Source organism: Gambusia affinis, linkage group LG11, assembly GCF_019740435.1.
Source record: "Gambusia affinis linkage group LG11, SWU_Gaff_1.0, whole genome shotgun sequence".
NCBI lineage: Eukaryota > Metazoa > Chordata > Actinopteri > Cyprinodontiformes > Poeciliidae > Gambusia > Gambusia affinis.
The window spans coordinates 11,379,551-11,401,861 of record NC_057878.1 but is presented as its reverse complement, the minus strand read 5'-3'; the positions used below and the strand labels follow the sequence as shown (position 1 = coordinate 11,401,861).

At 38.3% G+C, this 22,311-nt stretch overlaps 1 protein-coding gene across 2 annotated transcripts; it reads left to right on the top strand.

Annotated features, from left to right (window-relative positions):
• Positions 1-984: 984 nt before the first annotated feature.
• Positions 985-21,640, top strand: inpp4aa (inositol polyphosphate-4-phosphatase type I Aa). 2 transcript variants are annotated; one of them, XM_044132197.1, is made up of 24 exons: positions 985-1,109; positions 9,006-9,249; positions 9,332-9,376; positions 10,095-10,213; positions 10,305-10,421; positions 10,541-10,620; positions 10,780-10,897; positions 11,514-11,604; positions 12,114-12,261; positions 12,590-12,720; positions 13,401-13,505; positions 13,613-13,721; positions 13,817-13,834; positions 13,978-14,164; positions 15,762-16,043; positions 16,134-16,281; positions 16,425-16,457; positions 16,973-17,145; positions 17,226-17,349; positions 17,452-17,719; positions 17,817-17,914; positions 17,994-18,106; positions 18,234-18,388; positions 18,467-21,640. In XM_044132197.1, the coding sequence occupies exons 2-24, from the start codon at positions 9,150-9,152 to the stop codon at positions 18,597-18,599; spliced, it is 2,895 nt and encodes a 964-aa protein (XP_043988132.1). In that variant the 5' UTR covers positions 985-1,109; positions 9,006-9,149; the 3' UTR covers positions 18,600-21,640. The 2 variants fall into 2 exon arrangements, with proteins under 2 accessions (XP_043988132.1, XP_043988133.1); XM_044132198.1 differs by lacking the exon at positions 13,817-13,834.
• The last annotated feature ends 671 nt before the right edge of the window (positions 21,641-22,311 follow it).

Genomic DNA, 22,311 nt, shown 5'->3' with positions numbered 1-22,311 from the left:
GTCTCCATACTTTAGAATGTATTTGTTAAAAAGAATAAGACATTTGTCTGATAATCCTGACTTATTTATCCAAAGATTATCTTCAGTACATGACTGTATTGTATTTTTATATATTGAAAATATCCATAATTCAACATTTTGCCAGCAAAATAACGTTTCTTAAAGGCTTTATTGGCTCTAATGGCCTGCATTTGACAGTAAATTGGGTAATTAGAGTTGGGGGAAAACATGCAGCGAAGGAATTGAACCTGCAACAGCCATGTTGAGGACTAATGTCTCTACATGTGGGTTGTGCTTAAGTCCTTCGCCACCTCAGCACCCCAACAAAACAACATCTAATCTAATTCACAGTAACCTAAAATGCTTCTTTTCAAGTTTCAATTAAATCTTTCCTGGTGTTGACTACCCTGGGGGGAAAAAAACATCCTTCTTTTCAGGATAGTTAACGCCCCAGATTTATGCATGTTTCTTAATCTTCAGATATCCTAAAAAAAATTTTTTCCTCTAGCATGAACACTCTGGATGTCTGACAATAAAGTAGAAGAAATCAACCATACAAATATAGACAGTGACAGTACTCATTTCACCTGTTTAAATCAGAATTACAAAATTGCAACAAAAAATCTGATTAAAAAGTCTTTTCCCTCAATACTATTGTATAATCAATATTCAAATTATTGCCTGAACTTATTTCAGTTAAGTAAAAATGTTTTTCCAACATTTAAAGACACTGTGTCACAGATATTACCCTTTTTTTTTTACTATTTTAAATCTATAACAACAGGATTCCGTTCATTATTGTTTTAGTAAGAAATATGTTTACATTCCAACACACTCGAATATGAAAAATAACATCACGTCTCAACAATGAACAGTGTGTCAAAACAAACACATTTTATTGTGTTACAAATTAGCTTTCCATACCTGCCGTCAGTTTCCTCTAACAAATACAACAGCGACCCCCAGTGGCTGGAGCAAGCTTCGCTTCCAGCAAGGATATTACGTCTGCATGTGTCAGAGGGAGTCAGGGCGAGTCTTGACTGCAGGCGTCGTCATTGCAACCAGGATGCGCATCAGTGAGACTAGAAGCCTTCACCTTTTTCCTACAGGTATGACAGATTTCTGTTCACAGGGTGTTTTGACGTGATTTGGTGGTTGTGGGTTTGGAGGTTTGTTCTCAGAAAAAGACGATCTCATGACGCGACGGCGTCGCTCGCAGCCTGATCCCAATGAGGCGTGTTTACAGCCATAGCAAGGAGTCCAAACGTCGGTGGTTTGTTTTTAAATGTAATCTAACAGATCGGAGTGGATGTTATCCTGCAGCCCAGGGCAGCAGCTCCAGAGGATGGATAAGCATCATCCATCCTCTGGATGATGATGACGTTGTGACGCAATGCTTGTTATTGTACGTGAACAAATGAAGACATTAAATATTATGGCTAATGTTGCCATAAAAAAAAAACATTACTCCGGAGGATTTTCTATGTAGGCTGTTTACGTCCAATCAACATATTAAACAAAGTAACAATAATGAGGCTTATAAAGCAAAGTGATAATTATTAGTAGTTATGAAGGAAACATAATTTCCCCCTCATTTGAAAGCAGAGTTATGTGCTGCCTTGTGAAGCAACGTGTCACGCCATTGCGGGCCTTTCTACCGCTGCTAAAGGTGTCCAAAGGAATACATCTGAACAGCAAGTTGACTTTATGTTTTCTTTTCTGAAATGAAAGGGATATTGACATTCAGATTCCTACTTTCAAAGATCTTTTAAGTGTGTTTTTAATCTATATTTGTTTATCTGATTTAAATTTTTTAAAATGTATATTTCACACTGGTTTTATTTGATTTCAATTTGTAGGAAGCAATCAAATCACCCTAATTAGGTAGATGTGAAGCCTTGCATATTCTTGACTTAAAATTGTCTCCAGAGGTTCTCGGTTATCTGGGGAGCGGTTCTTGCGGCTACGTTCTTTGCTTTTCTGTTCTCTCCCTAGGCGCAAAGTCTTTTGCATCGCCTCCTCGTCTTTCTAGTAGTTTAATTTTAGTGATTAATGAGACACATTTGTTTGGATCAGATTCTCCTGGCCCGCAAATGTTGCACTGGTCAGCACCGAACCGAATCCTTCAGTCGATAAAGTGAAATTAACAGGCTCACAGAGTGACAGAGGAAAGGAAGTTTGCTGGTGCCAAAACGAAGAGAAGACGGGGATGATGACAGAGCAGACGAGACAGGTCCAGAATGATGTGGAGGAGGTCTGAGAGAGAGGAGCTGCAGTGAATCTGCTGCTGGCAGCATCTGCAGGAGGCCCAGCTGTGTACAGGCAATAAACTGGGTCACTTTTGTTTCCAGACTATCCTGGAGGACCAAAGACCACCTAGAGCGCTGCCTTGCTTTTACTGACGCAGTTCTGCTCACAACTTCCACTCATCGTGTTTGCAATTGATTTTTGGCTTTTGTTGATTAAATTTTTCCGGGGTAGAATTATTTACGGCATATAACGTCAACGATATGGCTGTAAAAAGATATCACCATAAAAGCCAGGGGCGTCAAACTCATTTTCATTTTGGGCCGTATCAAAAATCGGAATGTTCTTAAAGGGCCAGTTGTGCCAGAATCTATTGGTAAAACCCATTAAGCTGTTGAAATACCTGTACCTTGTTTCAGCGTTCAGTAAGTGTTTGCTAAAATGAAATAATATGAAACATCTTTTCACACTGATCAGTCCATCTAGAATTTTGTGATTGTTTTTGTGGGATTTTTTGCAATCAAAATCACAGATTTTGTGGTGCTGATTCAGAAATATTTGAAGGGAATTTTTACAATAGTTGTGCTAATGTATGATGCTAAATGTGACTTTTTGTTTTATCGTCATATGGATCTCTTGACATCAATCAAAGCTGAGGCAGCAGTCACTTAAACCCAATGGTTTTGGCCAAGTTTGACAAACATTTGCAGTAAAATCAGAAACAAATGTGGGGATAGGTTGATTTTGTGTGAATTTTGCGGATTTGAGAAAAACTGGATGGATTTATTGATGTAATTTGGAGTCTCGAGGGCAACATAAAAAGCTATGGTGCGCCAGATTTGGCCCCGGAGACTTGAGTTTGATACTTGTGATATAAGCATTTCATAATAGTTGATATCAATAACTATTGACTATTTTTTTGTTTTAGATATCTGAAATAGGCCTACTGCAAAAAACTAGCAGCTGTTGCTTCTTTTTTTTAGGAAACCTAAAACTGCTGCTGCGTAAGTTACTGAATAGGCTGTTGCTAGGTAACCTACATCCCCCAGAAGGCTTTGCACTTCTGTTTTGGAGTTCAGTGAAACGATTGGACATTCTATCAGAGGAATTATGGAGGTGTCTATTGTAATATATGTTTTTATTGGTTAATTGTGCAGTCTTACAACAACAATTTTTAAAGTTTGTAGTTTGACTATTGTGCCATTTAATAACTTGAATTGTTGACCTAATTTTTCAAGAAATACACACAGCTGCTAGGCACTGTCCAACAATTTTCTGTTATTTATTTATTTTTTTTAAATCTGAACTTTTCTAGAAACTTTAAGATAGTCAATTTAAGTTTATTATTATCCAGTTGAAAAACAAAACTGTGTCCAAATTTCAACTGTCTGATCTGAACAATCAGTCTCAGATGAGCGGAAATTATCTAAAGTGTCCGCCAAGCCTCAAGTTAGAAGAAATGGTGTAGTTATCTAATGAGCCCTGGCTCAAAAATCAACACTTTCAGTTATGAGTAACAGTTTTATCTGCCTACAAAGATGGGCCAAAGACTTACGAAAAAGGGTTTGGCCCAGAAGACAAAATCAGCTAGCAAATTTATTCCTGCTCTGGACAGATAGATTTAAGGTTATTTTCTTTAAACCGATAATTTTCTTCTGATTGGAAATGCTACAGGCATCTCTCAAAAAATAAGAAAACAATGGAAAATATGATTAGTTTCTCAATAATCAAAATGAATGAAGGTGGAAAAACTCAAACTCTGTGAAGGGTCTGTGATGACTATGAGACAAGTGAAAGGGTGATTATCCTTCCCTGTGGCTTTACATTAGTTCCAGCATTTGCTTCCTATAGAGATTCCCATAGTGCCCAAAGCAATAAAGACTATGGCTTCTTAAATGATGTCTCCCACTGACAAAGACTCCCACACAACCTAATGAGCCACAGTATCCATGGTGTAATTTTCATCTGCTTCGGTCTCGCATGTCGGTGCCAAATCAGAAACCAAACTGGCAGCGAGCGTCACGCTCACTGGGTGGTTGGATGGTGAGGCTTTGGGTGAAGAGTACTTGGAGCATCGTATGTGTGTCATTGAGAGAAATGCTGTTCTCATCTGCACGTGCTGCGTGACGTCAGAACAGATTCGAGACTAAAAATAGATCCTCACTGCCGGGGTCTTTAAGCTTGAATGCACAGCATCGAATAGACAATCAGAAACGAGCCTGAATAGACTTGTGGCAGACGCACAAGTGCCTTAATCCTGGTTTGCGTGTTTCTGAGCTGAGAGGAAGGAGGAAATCTTTATCAAACTGAGCAAAGGTGGCTGGGTATTTGAAGGGTGGACACAAATACCAGAGAGGGGATGCTGACTCAGTGTGACGTGCCACAGGAAATGCAAACATTTACCTGTCAGCTCAAATAGAAGCAGACCATGTTAGTCATCACACCACCGGCTCTGTCCTTTTCAGCCCGCTCAACGGTTCGCAGTTTCTTTGAGATTGTCCTTTTAAAGGTACACAGAGATCTTTGCGGGGAGTTGTTTTGTGCCGGTGCTTCTTGACCTCGGTGCACCATTTGATACTGTGGGCCACAGAAACATACTCTATTGCAGAGATGAGAGTTACAGCTCTTAAAAACAAACAACAAACAAACAAAACAAAAAAACTGATTTTGAAGATCCGTACCAGTCAAAGCCACATTCAAAAGATTTTCATGTTTATTTATTCTTATTTGTCCAGAGAGCAGAACACTGTAAAGGAACACTCGGATGAGTCGGATCATTTTGTTTGACTCAAATGAATCAGGAATGAATCAAATGAATTATATTGGACTGGTTTCCACCCTAATTAAAGGTCCCTGTAAATGAAAGAAGTTTCTATGTACAAATGAGTTGCTATTATGCTAAAAAAAAAAAAAAAAAAAAAGAAAAAGCATGTGGGGATCCACTGCTGCTTTAATTTTATTTTTAATTTTAAGATTACTCTTGATATTAATCTTTTAAGTGAAGTAAAGTCAAGTTTATTTCAGCACATTTCAGCAACAATACAATTCAAAGTGCTTCACATGAGAAAATAAAGTTACTTTTCAGCACTAGTGAAAAAAGAGGGATGAGTTATTTAGTACTTGAATCAGATCAGATCCAGAGGCAGACAAAACTTTCCTCATTAACATTTGGGGCAGGAAATCAAGAGAGCAGGAGGAGGAGCTTAATTCCTGAATCATTTCTTCCATGTTTTTATAGTTGAGTTTGCAGAATTGTATAATTTCTTCTTTTTTTTTTTTGATTGAACACAAGATTGGTACTGGATTTAATGTGTAAGTTCAGATTATCGGTATAATTTTATGAATATTCTCCTCAAAGATGTCAGTAAATGTATTGCAGGTCGTGGTAGAGTGGAGTCCAGATGCTGCCTGAGCATCTGGATTGTCAACCGTGGCAAACAGGGTAAAAGCAATGTTGATGTTTTTGTTGCTGTTGTTGATATTCCTTTTCATGTTTTACTCTTAAGTCGTATCTGCATAATATCTCTTTATAGCTGTCTCTGTGAACCTGGAATCCAGTCTTCCTCCATTTTCTCTCAGCTCTTGAATTCTGTTTTTCTTCACGTCTTACCGATGGAGCAATTCTCCTTGGACGTTTCTTTCTACCAGAAATGGAATCAATGCTGTCTCAAATTTTAGAGAGGAAATTCTCTGTCAACTTTTAATAACATCTAAAACAACTGTTCACACAAAAATGATTAAATTCCACCTCTCTAAACCGCTTGAAAGGTCATAAATATTGACCCAAGACTTCACTTGTGAAGAGCAAGAAGTTTGATCATTATCTTGATCTAAATTCCAACAAATGGGAAACATTAATTATAGCCCCATCTGAAATATGTTTACATTATTGGCCTCTTTATATTCATTTAGAGAGCCTGTTTCTATCTTTGTCATAATTTTACCAACCAAATGTTGAACTTTAATGTAAATCTTTCAGTAGAACTGAGAAAACAGCTGTTGTGTTTTTGTCTGAGAAACACAACAACTAATCAGTTTTGTCAGACCTTAATCTTTCGATTTTTCTCTTATACATGTTCTTATTGTTTGCCCTTATATAACCCCCTATATCTTTAAGTGTCATTTTGTAATTGACTTTTATGATCCATTCATTTCTTTACACAGTTTTTATGATTAATTGTTCTGTACGGTAATTTAATCAACACATTTCTCTTATAATAGTATTCATGGGAGATTTTATACTTGAATTTGTTTTTATTGAATGACAGTTTGTTTGATGAAATGTGTTACTTTTGTAATGTTTGGTTTCCTGAGAAAAAGGGGCTCTAACACCTGACCAGGCAAAAAAAAGAAACTAGAGAAGCAAAATCGAAAAAGGGAACAGCACGCTCGTGGTCAAAACAGAAATAGAGTTGATCTGTCAACACTGACAGATAAACCCTTGTTGACAATTTGATTTGTTTTTATTTTTGTCAATTTGTACAAAGTCTCTACTCTCTTTTTCACTGATAACATGCTAACACCAACACACCCAGAAAGTCCAGCAGGTGTGAGAAATTTGTAATTTATCACTTTGGTCACCTCTGCACCTGCTGAGCTTGAGGCTGAAACCAAAACAACTCAAAAATAAAGAAGGAGGAGGAGTGTCTTATCTGAGTCCCGATAAGACACTCCTCAGAAATACAATCGACTCCGTCATGCTGAGAGAATTTGTTCTTACAGTTTTGAGGAGTGTCTTTCCAAGTGAATGTTTTCATTTGGAAAAAAAACAAAAAAAAACATACTGGAACATTTCATCAGCTTCACTGATGAGCATTGAAAAGTTATGGATATAGCGCCAAATATATTGCATTTCATTGTTCTTTTGTGCAGTACATAATTCCAGTAATTATTTTTAATGTTTAGAAGAATTAAAATATGCAGATTGAAATTTTTTTAGGGCAATGTTTTCACAGTTTCGAACCAGACTTAATTTCTTTGTAAATGGAAACGCAAACATCCAGCGACATTTGCTTAGAATCAGATATTGGTCAAACATGAGCAAACAGAGCAACCAATGTTAAAGACAGATTAACTGCAAACAAAACATCAACATTTAGCATATCACAGCTAGAAGAATAGAACTAAAAAAATAAGAAATATTAAACATTTTATCATTTTTCAACTACGACACTCCAGTACTTATTTGCGTGTATTTAACAAAGTAGATGTATTGATTTGTTCAGTACAAAAATAATTTATTAAATTGAAGGCTGCTTGCTTTGCTAGTGGCCAAATGTGATAAAAAGTATAGAGCTCAGAGCCAAACTCTGCTGTTCTGGCCCACTTGGCGCAGCGTTAGCTTCCTGCTCCCAATGAGCAACCTTATGTGCCGCAGCCTTTCCTTCATCGGCTGCAGTTTTCTCTGAGCACACAGCATACATTACTGAAAGCTGGGTTGTTATTTTGGGGTGTCGACTCTGGTCTTTGCGTGAATTTTAACTCGTAAAGAACAGTTATAAGAAATATCTGATTTTGGAATGTTAGTAAGAGTAAAAAGATTTGAGTCCTTTTGTTTTATTTAAACTTCTGTATTTTTCAGGTGCATTCAAGCTTTCCAGATGCTGAGCGTTAGTGGTATAGATCCCTCTTTATGTTCATTTTGTGAACTGTATCATGGCGCAAACTGAGACTAGAAATCCTGACCTGCAGCCATTTTAGCTTGTTTGATGTAGTAAAGCGTCAGAACTGATGTTCAGGTTGTATGGAGATGTAAGCAGAGCTCCTGGCCGTCATCTCAGCAGCAACACCAAACTTCAAATTGCAAACAATTGATAAATGACTAAGGTTTTCTTCTCACTGGGAAAACTGAGTTTTTAAAAGTGCCATAAAAACTGTTTGCCCCCTTGCTCATTTCTGTTGTTTGTTGCTCTCTTTTTTTCATCTAATATTATTATCTGAAAATTATCATCTGACTGAAGCAGTTGTTAAGTGAGGATCCTATTCATTCAGGGGGAAAAAAGCTATGGGAAAGCTTTATTAGCTCCTGAAGGTTATTGACTCACCACTCTTGGCAGCAGCAGCAGACATTAAGTGACTTTTACATCCCCGTTTAGGAATTGTTTTCCCACTGGTCTTTGCAGAATTGTTTTCTTTTAATCACATCAATAGGTTATCAAGCAACGTGAAATTTGACAAAGCCACTCCTCAGCCTTACTGCTCTCTTGGATTTGCTCTATGAGAATTATGTCTCTTACAGTGGTTTTCTTGACTGGATAGATAGATTGATAGAAGATTATATTTCCCATATTTTGCAGGTTAGTTTAGATACTTTTTTTTCTTAAGAAATGACATTGTTGTTCTGGTATTTATTCTTCTTTGTTTGATAATCTGAAGCATTCAAATGCAATAAACATATTTTAAAAAACAGAAGGAATCATTACTGTGCATTCATAAGGGGCAGATGTAGATTCAGCCCGCTGCAGTGTGTGCAGAGTTTCATAGCCTACAGCTGTGTGAAAGTCTCACTTTTCACAGCGAGATTCATCTCACTGCATATGTTATCACCCTCGAAACACAAGAACTAATTTAGTTCAACTTGGAAAAAGGCATCATGCCGATTACAACACAGTTGGATTTGATGGTGTGGTTTTGTTGCGCTCCTAATGACACAAATCAGCAGCAGGAGTTATTTTTGCTCCTGAAAGCTGAATGTTGAAAAAAAAAGCTGAAAAAAAAAACAGTGTTTGCTCTAATTCGATTTTCTCTTTGTCTTCCAGATTTATCACAATCAAGCGCCTGGAAATAAAAGGGAGAGCAACAAAGAAACAGCAGCTGTGCACAAACGTGACAGGCCAGTTTTAATCTCTGCTCTTCGAGCTTTTTCCGCTAAAACCCATCGTTTGCCCGGACGCCAGCCCACCATGTCTGGGAAGGAGCGCAGCCCCCGCCACCGGCCGTGGTCGGTCTACCGGGCCAACACCTTTGATCTCTCAGCGGAGATGATGGGGCTAGCGCTCTCAGGTAGCTAAGTAACTGGTACCATGGCAACCAGCATTAGAAATGAGATTTATCCCATGTTTTGTTTTATTTGTCTACTTCACAGGCAGCAGTCAAGATCCAGATGAACCAGTTCTGGAGTTCAGTGTGGGTATGTTCAGAAAAATCCGACTCCAGCATTTAAAGTTGGACAGTCCTACTCAAGTAACATTTAGATTTTGTTTAACAAATATTTCTATTATTAATAAATCCAATCAAAGCTGTAAATTCTTGCCATCCTTTGGTTTTCACCATAGCTTAGTGAAAATAGTCTTGTAAAAATGATCTCTAAGTTTAATAATGTTGGAAAAGGCCTCTGTTGAAGATGATCATTTATTTTCTCAATGAGATTTATACTATATAAAACATGGAAGCAGGTCAAATATATAAATTAATAAGGTAATAAGAAGTCCTGAGCAAGCTGGAAGAAGATTTAGTTCAAAGAATGAGAAAAATATACAAGTAAAATTCAGATCCAAATCATAGTATAAAAGCCTTAGAGCGTGTAAAACATAAAAAATATTCTAAAGAATATAGAAGTAAGAAAGTCACACAAAGGGCACAAAATAACTCAGGACAGTTTTAAAATGGATCTCTTCTGTAAACTAGCAGCTAGATGAATTCAGTGAATCGTGGCTGTGATCGTGTGCCGGGTTTGAAGGACAGTAGGAAACAGTCTGGTTTCTGCTCAGAGTAAAAAAGTATTACACAACATCTGCATATAAAGAAGAACTCTGAAGTTCTATGACTCCCTGGTTGCAGGGATTATTTGCCACCCACCCATCTAAATCCCACTTTTAGTAATCTGTTGCGTTGCCATGTTGCTGCAGCCTGCAGTGAGCTGGTCACGCCCTCTCTGGACCGCAAGCCGACCAGCTTCGTGGCCGTCAGCTGCACCACACCGCCGCAGGCCTTTTGGACGAAGCACGCCCAGACTGAAATCATAGAGGTAACAGGAAACAGTTCGCTCTGACTTCCTGGGAGCTCTGTGAGACTTTTACCACCTCCTCACCTCTCTCGTCGTCACCGTCTCCCCTCAGGGCACCAGTAATCCTATCTACCTGAGCAGCATAGCGTTCTTTCTGGACTCGCTCATCACCCAGCAGACTCAGGTCAAACTCTCCGTCTATGATGTAAAGGACCGATCACAGGGCACGGTAATATCTAGAGAAAAAAAAATACAACAACAAATGCACTGAAGTGTAAATCCTTCATGGTCTACTTTTATCTGCATTAAATCCTTTAAATCCTCTGACTTTCTGCTCTCCCACAACAGATGTACATGCTTGGGTCATCCATGTTTTCTGTAAAGGAGCTGCTGCAGGACAAACACCACAGACTGCACTTGACTCTAAGGTGACAGAAAGGAATATCACAATATGGATGCAAAAATAATTGCTTACACCAAAGCTATGGTTGGAGCTGATATGATGTCCTGGTGTGTGTGTGTGTTGGCGTGTGTGTGCGGGTGTGCGTGCGTGTGTGTGTGTGTGTGTGTGTGTGTGTGTGTGTCAGATCAGCAGAGAATGAACGTGTGGGCAACATCACAGTCATCGCCTGGCAAATAGAGGAGAAGCGTGAACAGAGAGCACCAGTTGCAAGATTGCAGCGGGGGGATACAGTCAATGGAAGGGTGAAATAAGTTTTGTTCAAACTCTCCACAGTGTTTGTTTTTGATTTAAGTGATTAAAAATCTAAATTAAAAGTGATAATCTAATTTTCTGTTTTAAGCAACGTGCAGAACTTGTCTTTAAGACAAAAGCTATTTTTGTTGTTGTTATGAGGTATAAGTGACAGCTGAAACCAGATATTTACACACGCCAAATAAAGACACAAACACTTTTTTTTTCCTCACTTGTTGAAGTTAAATCAGACCAAACTTATCATGAAGATCTTTTTTAAAGTTCTTTTTTTATTTTCTTTGAATTCAAAAGTTTGCATACCTTTGGTCAGTATCAGGGATAACTATCTTTTAAAATAGTTATCCCTATTGACTTGGGTCAAAGCCAAAAGAAAAAGCTTTGTCTGATTTACCTTGAAACTGTGAGAAAGAAAACGTTTTTATCTTTTCTATTCAGCATGTGTAAGTATCTGGTTTCAAATGTATCTCTCAGGAAAATTATTGGAAAAACCACTGATTCACTTCCATTTTTGTGGAGTCGTGATTTCATGATTGAGGAATGAATTTGTATATTAACATATGAAGGTCGGAGGCTTTAGTTCAAGTGTCCTTGTTTTTGCTGTTCCAGATGGTTCTCCCAGTCGATGAAAGCCTAACCGGATCCAAGGCTATAAAATCCAAGTGTTCGTCTTTATGTAAAGATCCGATGCTGAAGGCAGGTGAGTGTGTTTAAATGCACTCTACTCACAGGTCCATGCAAAATGTTTCACCATCCTTGAACTTTTTTATACTTTGTCAAAACAGAACCGCTAGCTTCAGTGTTTTTAGTGGGGATTGCATGTGACAGCTGTGGATACTTTTGGAGACAGAGGAAAGTAATTAATCTGCATGCCTGAATTTGCATTCAGACCCTGAAACAATACTTTACAAAATCGTCTTTTTCATCAATTACAGCTGTAAGTATTTTGGGGTATGACCCAATTGGCTTTTCACATCTAGAGACATCTTTGCCCAATCTTTATAATAAAGTAATTCAATTTGCACTACCTTTTTTACTAATGGTTTTCCCAACAAACTAAAAGGGCTTCACAGAACAGCTGGAGAAATCACAACAACCCCAATAAAATCGATTAGCATTTGTGGTTGTATGATGAGAACTGAGAAAATATTTCATGCACTGTTTTATGGTAACTTTATGAGTTCTCGTCTCTACTCCTGTGTGTTTAAGTTTTTGGAGGCGTGATGTCTCGGACGTATCGTTTCCCAACCACGGATGGAAACCACCTTCGCGTCCTGGAGCAGATGGCTGAAAGTGTCCTCTCCTTGCATATTCCACGCCAGTTCGTCAAACTGCTCCTGGAGGAGGACGCTGTGAGGTAGCTTTGAGGAACTAGAGTCTGAACTTAAGAGAAACCCAGACACTTTCTTGCAGTCATCATGTGGTTAAATTGTATGTAGTTGAAATCTAAAAACTTTGATTTTATTTTTTGTGGATTTGTGTTTAGAGACAGTTTGACGTGCACAGCACACTCTAATCCTTGGATTTATTTATGTATTTTTGTTCTTTTGTTGTGCTGCTACCGCAAACGAATACACTTTCTGTCTGTCTGCCGTCTGACAGCAGCAGCAAACACAGCTTTTTAAATCATCTTTGACTTCGCCGAATGTCTTGACTGTGGCAGCGTGTGTGTGTTCGATTCGCAGGGTGTGTGAGCTGGAGGAGCTGGGCGAGCTCGCTCCATGTCGGGAGAACCTCAGGAGGCAGATCATCACTCAGTACCAGACTATCATCCTCACGTACCAGGAGACCATAAGTGACCTGCATGAATACAAAGGTCAGCAACAGAAGCACACTTCCGCATGACAGGCACTACACACTGCGATGAAATGCTAAACTGGGGCTCGGTTGTAGACCGTAGATGATTTCACAATGTGAGATAAAAAAAAAATAATCAATCTGCATTAAACATTCTGCATTTCCTCTCCCAAAACTTTTATCTCTTTAAGAGTTAAAACTCCTGAAGGTCTCACTAGTCTCTCACTCCTCTATTATGACTTGTTTGCTGTCAGATTATTCTAACTAGAAAGTTTAATAAACACATTGACATCTGAGATCTTCTGTCTCCAAACACTGGTGGAGGGATTTTGGGGGTTTATGATTTTATTTAGTAATCAGGATATTGTGACTATTTGCACCTATGGAGGTTAAATGTTCAGAGGTCAGCAAATCAAAGTGACAGATTTTTAGACTAATCATATTCTGTTATTTTGTACAGAAATATTGTACAATTACAAGCTTTCCCAGAATAATCTGCTATAGAAAATCATTTTTGTCTTGAGCTCTTTGACAAAGAACCCACACAGAAATGTAAAAAATACATAGTTTATTTTAAAAAAAGAGTGTTTGATATACTTTATATGTGATCTTTTATGAAATGAGTAAAATATTGGAGTATGTAGCTTTGTGAAGAAGATATGAATAATCTGTCTCTCTTTTACTCCTGTTGTCTCCCAGGACCTTCGTTTAAGCCCAGCACCTTAAAAGCTGAGAGGAAGTTGGAATTCATTCCCACCAACCTGCACATCCAGAGGATGAGAGTACAAGGAGAGACGAGTTACGGTACGTCGCTGTGCATGGTTCTCCTACACAGGCATGGGACTAATGACAATATATTTGATTCAGCCCAGTCGCTTTACAGTTGGTGTTTGTTGTGTCTTTCCCGCCAGACTGGACGTATGACGTCGTGACCATAGGGGCTCCTGCAGCACATCATCAGGGCTTTAAAGGCTGCGGCCTCAGAAAACTGCTGCACAAGCTTGAAGAAGCCAGGAAACAGTGAGTGAAATCAAAACAAAGTCACTCAGCAGCTCCACTCTTTGCACTCATTCATGAATGTTTTCTGTGTGATTCTCTGTCCTTTATTCAATCAGCACTTATGAGGAAGAAAGGTAAGGACTAGAGTAAAGGATTGTATGAAGCCATTTTCTAAGAGTTTTTGAATGTTTTCTCAATTTTGCCACCCTGCTCCCTCTGATTACTCTCTCTGTCCTCTTTTTCCTGCTATTGCGGACCATCTGACACAAACCTAAAGCTCTGCTGGCTTCGGCTCAAAAGGAATGACCTACCAGCCTCAGGATGTCGTTAAAGCGAAGGAGCTGATTGCTCAGATTAACACTCTGAAGACGCAGGTGTGTTACTACACCGAACGTTTGTCCAGAGCCGCCAAGGAACGCTCAGCCAACGCTCTAGAGAGAACTCTGGCAATCCTAATGGAGAAGGTAAAACATTACTCAGAGAAACTGCAAGGTTGTCATTTTGTATTATAGCAGTCACAAATGCATTTTGCTAGAATTAATATAATTGTGAGGGGAAAGGGAAATGGTATACAATTGTCAAAAATCTTGCAAATTGTTCCGCTTGGGGGAACCATGACCTGGTTTTCATCCAGGTCATGGATGAAGACCTTGAAGTTTTGAGAAGGTGAGCTGAACCAAAGCATTTTTTCCAACAGTAATAATGCAGCTCGCTCTGCACTGAACTTAATTACTCACCTGAAACAATTTCAAGCTGAATTTAAACATTATTGATACTGGAGGAAAAGCAGCTGACATTCAAATGACTGCCTGCCTCTAGCATCCAATCAGCCCAAAGTCAGTACATCACAGAAATGCAAGTTGAGGGGATTTCCCCAATAGATGCTATGCTGCATTCAGGTACAGCTGGGACACTAGGTTTTTCAAAAATATCAAAACAACTCCAAAATGATTTAAGCTTGTTGTCTTCTCAAATGTGGGTTCAGTCTGATTCAAAAGTTTACCAACATCAACACTGACCCTTTTTAAGTGGCTGTTTTGTTGTATATTCTGTCTGTTCAGACTTTCCATATGTCTGCTTATATCACTTTATTCACAGAAAATAAGCCCAAACAAAACCGCATGCAGCCACTTCTATGCTTTCCACTTTTTTTTTACTTTTAGAACATAATAAAATCAAATTAACATCAGAAATGGGGAAAAAATAGATTCTTTGTGTACTGCTGATCAAAGTAGAAACAAGAATTATACATTTTTATTCATTTTTCTTATCTGAAACATACCAAAAACATTCCAAACCGTTACTTAAAAACTGTGACATGCACCTAATCTTGATTATTTTGTAACCCTACTAAACACACAAGTAGTGCTGCAGAGTAGCTGCTTAGATTAAAAAAAATCACATAGGGGTTTGCACAAAGTCCAGACCTGAATGTAGTTGAGAGCAAAGGATAGACAAAATCTTTATCGATCGATAGATAGATAGATAGATAGATAGATAGATAGATAGATAGATAGATAGATAGATAGATAGATAGATAGATAGATAGATAGATAGATAGATAGATAGATAGATAGATAGATAGATAGATAGATAGATAGATAGATAGATAGATGATAGATAGATAGATAGATAGATAGATAGATAGATAGATAGATAGATAGATAGATAGATAGATAGATAGATAGATAGATAGATAGATAGATAGATAGATAGATAGATAGATAGATAGATAGATAGATAGATAGATAGATAGATAGATAGATAGATAGATAGATAGATAGATAGATAGATAGATCTTTATTGTCATTGTCACAAGAACAACAAAATTTAAAGATCTGCAAAGCTGACTGAGACTTTACTCAAAATACCTGAAGTTGGTTCTACAAACTATTGAACAAGAGGAGCTCAAGGATTTTTATTTAGAAATCCTGTCTTTTTTCTTTAGCTTGAAGAGTACATCATTCATAATTGATTTCAAAGTTCAAATTCACATAAAATATTTCTTTATAGCAACTTTCTTTTGGCGGAGCTTCAGCATCTCTTCCCCTCCTATTGCAGACCCGTCAGTTGGTGACAGTGTGCGACTCCAAGCTGCTGTCATCAGCCATCGTTGCCCTTGCTGCTGCCCGCCCACAGTTTTCGCAGCAAAGCACCCCATCCCCTTCCTCCTCTTCCCTCTCACCTTCTTCTCGCTCTCCATCCCGTTCCCCCTCTCGCCATCCCACCTCACCTTCCCGCTCAGCCACTTCTCCGTCGAGACATGCAGCTCCTCCAGAGGGCAGCGAAGGGAGCAAAAGCAAGCGTGCCTCGACGCACTCTGACTATCATGAGGAAGAGTGGGTGAGTGGAGATAAACCTCCCTACTTTTTTTCTGTTTAAATTAGGATTTGCCTGTTTGGCTTGGTTTTCACCCCTTGCATTTATGCGCAGGAAAAGGTTTGGTTAAATGTCAATAAAAGCCTAGAGTGTGTGATCCAGACGGTGGACCGGCTGCTGCAGAGAGACAAACTCCAGAGCGACAGCAGCTCTGAGGACGTCTTTCTGCTCGTCAACGAAGTGCCGAGTAGCACTAAGAAAGGTAAATCAGCGAATCTTCCCTGTATCCTGATTCCCGCATCATGTGGAAAAAAACAGGCTAAAGTTTTGCTTCAGGGAAAGCCTTCTGAAATAAACAATTATTTAGCTCCACATCCTTCACCAGCAACTCTTTTTTTTTTGTAGAAAGCAGTCCAGAAGTTGAGAAGAAGTCTCCAGGTGAGTTTTTTGTTTTGTTTTGTTTTGTTATTTTGACAAGTTTATATTCTGAATTATATTTTCACTGCAAAAACTCAAAATCTTGCCAAGTATTTTTGCCCCAGTTTCTAGTGCAAATATCCCAGTACTCTAGAAAATAAGACAAAACGAACTTCCCCTATTTCTTACTATTTTTTAAGCAGGAAATGGGAGCTTGTTTTGAGTCAATTATTCCTTAATATTGATGAAAAAGTAAAAGCAGATTATTTCACTTGTTACATGGAAAAATTGTCTTGTTGCAAGTGCCAATAGAACAAGTAGTTTTACATCATATTAAGGGATTAATGACTTGAGACAAGCTCATATTTCCTGCTGAAACGTTACATGTAAATTAGTTTTTTCTTATTTCTAGTGTACTAAGATATTTGCACTAGAAACTAGACCAAACTTACTAGGTAACATTTTGTGTTTTTGCAGTGTTTAAATGGAGCTCTCATAAAAACACAGGGTTCTTTTCTCCTGTTTGCGTCTTTCAGGCGAATGGAACGAAGTGCTGTATCCCCTCCTCACCACCCTGACAGAATGTGTGTCTCTGATGAGCGACAAAGCAAAGAAAGCCTTGGTGTTTCTGCTGATGCAGGACAGCGCCCCCACTATCGCCATGAGTCTCACTATGCAGTATCGTCGCGACGTTGTTTTCTGCCAGACGGTCTGTCAGCTCCTGCAGCCAAGTCCTACACAAACTCGCGTACAATGGGAACCTGACTGACGGTGTTTGCTTGTTTGCAGCTGACGGCGCTGATCTGCGGCTTCGTTCTCAAGCTGAGGAACTGTCTCTGCGACTCGGGCTTCCTGCGGCAGCTACACACCATCGGCCTATTGGTTCAGTATGAGAGTCTGCTCAGCACCTACGGTAACTGCACACAAAACACGTTATGTCAAAACACACAAGTCATCCTAGTGATGTCACGAATGGCTACAGTAAGTGCCCTCTGTAACTTCTTGTTTCTCAAAGGGGAGGAGTTGGCCATGCTGGAGGACATGAGTGTTGGTGTGATGGACCTGAGGAATGTCACCTTTAAGGTTACCCAGGCAACCTCTGGTTTCAGCCCTGACATGCTGCCAGTGATCACAGGGAACAGGACTGGATTTAACGTCAGGGTTCCCATGCCCGGCGTGATGTTCGACACGTTGCCCAGAGAGATCCAGAACGGGATGCTGCTTCGGGTGCAGCCCATCCTGTTCAATGTGGGGATCAACGAGCAGCAGACATTGGCGGAGAAGTGAGTCACTGACACGGATAAAGCAAGCAAAAAACAATATAGCACAGAATGAGAGCTTATAGATAAGTAGAATAATTTATCATTTGTATCTGTGCAGATTTGGAGACACGTCGCTCCAAGATGTCATCAATATGGAGAACATGACTCGCCTCAGTTCATATTATGACCAGTTCAAAGAAGTCCTTCCAGAAGACTGTGAGTCAAACACACGTAATAACTTTTTATTATTATTATTTTTGTCAGCAGATTTCTTATTCTTCTTATATCTCTTCAGGTCTCCCTCGGACCCGCAGCACCACTACTCTGCCTGACATCCTCAAGCTGCTGAGTCAGAATGTGAACGCCAAAAAAAGCAAGAACGTAGAAATCCTGTGGCAGGCAGCCGAGGTGGACTTCTTCTTCTTCTTCTTCTTCTTCTTCTTCTTCTTCTTCTTTTCCTCTAAATTTTGCCACAAAATGAACAACTAAATGAATAAAACGTTTCAAGTCACATCTGCTTCTTTGCACCCTAAAGGCATGTCGGCGCCTGAACGGTGTCCGCTTCACCAGCTGTAAAAGCGCCAAGGACCGCACAGCCATGTCGCTGACCCTGGAGCAATGTCAGATCCTGCAGCAAGAGCACGCCATGGCGCCGCAGGTCTTCTACCAAGCCTTGGATTGCATGCGTAGGTCAGTCCCGCCTACTCTCTACTTATATCATGGTTATTATTTGCCAAATAGCTTAAAATGATTTCTGTGTCTCCACAGTGAGGGCTGCAGGAGGGAGAACACCATGAAGAATGTGGGATGTCGAAAATATGCCTTTAACTCTCTTCAGCTCAAGGCCTTCCCCAAACAGTACCGCCCCCCAGAAGGGACGTACGGGAAAGTTGAGACCTAAATGGACTGATATATGATGGAATCAAAAAAAAACTGATATTAGAGACTGAAAAAATTATACATATATATGTTTTAAAAAAAAACAACAATATCAAACAGAATTGACACAGCAGCTCGTGGTTTTGTGTTTATTTCGTGTTAGGATAATCAGTGTCCAAGTGCCGGTTCTGTTGCATTGTTTTCAAAATGTTTCCTGCCCCCATCTTAGCTTTGCTTCTAGAATCACAATTCACAGCTAACATGAGGATTTCTGTGTCACATTGTAGGCTGTGTCATGGCTGCACCAGCTGTAGCATCTGGAGGTTTGCAGCCGTGCTGGATCAATAATATTATAATTTCTGTCTGAAAAATCACATAAAATGTGTTTATATGAGAGACAGACTACAACACAGGAAAAAACTACAAACCACTTCACGGATTTCTTCTGTGTTTTTATTATTATTATTATTATTATTATTATTATTATTATTATTATTATTATTATTATTATTTCTGTGTCTCATTTAAATGTTTCAGAAAAAAAATCCTAAATAACATGGCTCTTTGTGGTCTAGTCCAAGTCCAGACTTAAATCAGACTGCCGTGAGACCTCAAACAGGTCCTGAAATGTGTCAGAATTACAACAGTTCTGCAAAAAAGATCAGGCCAATTTTTTTCCCCTAAGAAATGTAACTTAGTACTTAATGGAAATGTTATAGAGGTCATTGCTACCAAGGATGGCACATGCAGATATTATGCTTATTAGGTTTACAAAGGTTTTTTGTAGTAATTGACTTTTTTTCCTTAATTGATTAGTAATATAAAATAACTTTTAAAAAACTGTAGTTTTTAATTTGTCTGATATTAAAATCTGTTTGATAATCTGCAACAGTTAATTTTGATAATAATAAAAACAGAATAAATCTGTTAGGGGTAAATACTTTTGCACTGTATGGCACCCGTTTGTCCTTGTCAACACTGTTATTATTGGATGTCATCTAAATAGCTGGTATAACAACACACAAACTTTGTTTTATTTTTTACTTTCAACAAGCATTAACAAAAGCCTTATTATATTGGTTATTTAACTGTGTCGTAGAGCCTGCTGACTTGATTCTCCATAAGTAAAAACTTCTGTTACTGAGCACAGCTGAGTTGTTTTAGGGAGGAACTCCAAAACTGCATAAAGTTAATAGAGACATTTTTTGATAATTATCTTTAGAAGCTTCAAAAATAAGCTCAACTAAAGAACTCAAGGCAAGCGTTTGGACATCCTGAAGGGTCATCCTAATTTATCTTCTCTATGCAAGCAAGCAAGTCTTAATATTTGCTTAAACTGTGTAAACCTTTCATCACTACTATTTGAAAGTGTTTTCTACATTTAGGCATGCCTTAGGTTTTAGAGTTGCAGCATGAAAACCTTCTCTGGCTCTATTTAGTTGTTGAATTGTGGATTTAGACTTGTGCTTTGTTGGAACCGTCTTGTTTTCATCTTTATGTGGAAGCTATAACACTTCCTTTATTAGCGAATAACTGCCCAGCCAATCGCACAAAAGCAATTGAATTTATTTGAACATTTAGATGTGGTCAAAATAACTTGCTGAGCATCAGAATGGTTCCAATCCAGAAGGGATTTCTATATTGGAAACTGGAAAATTGCCAAGCCGCTTGAGGCCTTTTGTAGCTTTCTTTTCTTTTTCTTTTTTTGTATGAGAGGGGAAAAATAAAGTTATAAAGAGTTGACGTATTTGTTAAGATTCGTAATTGGAATCACCTCCCATCCAAACAGTATGGGAGGTATATATTTTGGTATATTGCTGTATATCGGTCAGTACTTGAAATATGTTGAAAATTGAAGTTGTTTTATCCAGAAGGCCCAGTCTAAATTAACTAAGGCAATTCTTCCATTTAGATATCTTCATGCAGGCATTTTTTTTTTTTTATTTTAGTCAAATTTTAGCTTTTTTTAGACAAATAGCGACACCTTTACAGTAAAATTTTGCTTCAGAAGTGAGTTTTTCTTATTATGTTGCTATATGAGCCAAATCTTTGACATCTTAGAAATGTGATATGCTGTTTGGTTTGATTTTAAATTTTAATTCCCATTATTTCTGTTGTTTGGCTCTTTAACTTTGTGCTTTTGGAGTTCGTCTTCTACTTGGTTACAGCTGGCAAGATTTTGACTGGTGGTGCACTTACTGTATATCATGTACAAACTACAGTGTTGATCCACTTCTTAATACTTAATAAGTCTAGGACCAGCAGTACAGGTGCAGAAAAGATGGAAATTAGAAAATAAACATTCTGTTTTTAATAATTTTGTGCTATTTGCTCACAGTCAACAGAAATCAAAAGTCACACCAGCAAAACTTGACTAATAGACTGGGTTCATGGCAGATGTGTGTAGTAAAATTTTTCCAAACACTGAGTCAGATCAGATAAGACACTGTCATTTAGAGATGCTGACATGTTTCACTGCGTTTAGTTTATATCCATCATAAGCAGCAATGCAGATGATCTGCTTCGGTACCAACTCAGAAACCTTCCTCTGGACCTTGCAGGATGACAGCTGTTGAAGAATTTATTAGCTTTATGTCAGTTCTCATTTCTCTAATACAACTTTTCATCACTTTTGACAATAAGCGCACAAATGTTCTGGGGTCCTTTTATACACTTTCTTTCACAAAACTGTTAATTTTACAAGTTACAGCTTCTCAATTATAAGTTAACGAATGCTAAGCTTTTGGATTCTACTTGCATGAAGATTAAGTAAACTTCAGCTATAATGTGCTGCCTTTCAGATTTCCCATAAATCTGGAAAGCCTGAGTTACAACAAATACCAGTAACAGTTTCATTTATCAGCTCTGGTCTTCAGAATATTGTATGTTTTTCTGAGTAATGGATCATATTTTTAGCTATTTTTTCTCCTTTAAGAGTATGTTCACCTGTTACTGATAGAATATGACTTTATTTTAGTAGTACATGCCCACAACAATGGCACAGTGCTCTACCCACTGAGAATGGATTAAAACTGAATAATGAATAAAGGACTGTTGAAACCAGCCAAGGGTCAGTGTCTCAGATTAAATCATGTGCAAAAAAGCAATTGGGTTTTTGTGTTTCTATTGCTGTACAACAAATTTAAGAGTGCAAAGTGCTGGTGTGCAATGACTCAGCCAGTAAGTCCAGTAAAATCTATTTATTAAATTATCGTTAAATCCTCTAAAATAAATTTGGATTCAATTCCACGGACAAAAAGGAAATGTGTTCTAAATTATATTTAAACATACAAATTATTTTTATGAGTCTTGATGCGAAGAAGCAGCTTATGGTAACTTCAGGTGAACTCACAACAAAAGCCATACTATGAAATTGCAAGCCCGGCTATATAGCCTCTTCATACCCCTTAAACTTTTTCACATTTTGTCACATTATGATCGCCAACATAAAGCGGTGCAGGATTGTGAAGCACAACATCTCAGCTCTGAACATCTCTTAGTAAACTGATTAGTCTATCATCCAAAACTGTAGTTGGGCAAAGTAAAAACCCAAGTACAGCACAGCAGAAAACCTGACTGACGTCAATGAGTATTTGCGCAGGAATTGGAGATGGGAGATGGTGCGCCACTAATAATTCAAGACCATAAATCATTTGTGGTTAATTTGACCTGATTTTAGTAAGGCAATATAAAAATAAATTATACAGAGATTTGTTAGTGATATAGACCTAAAT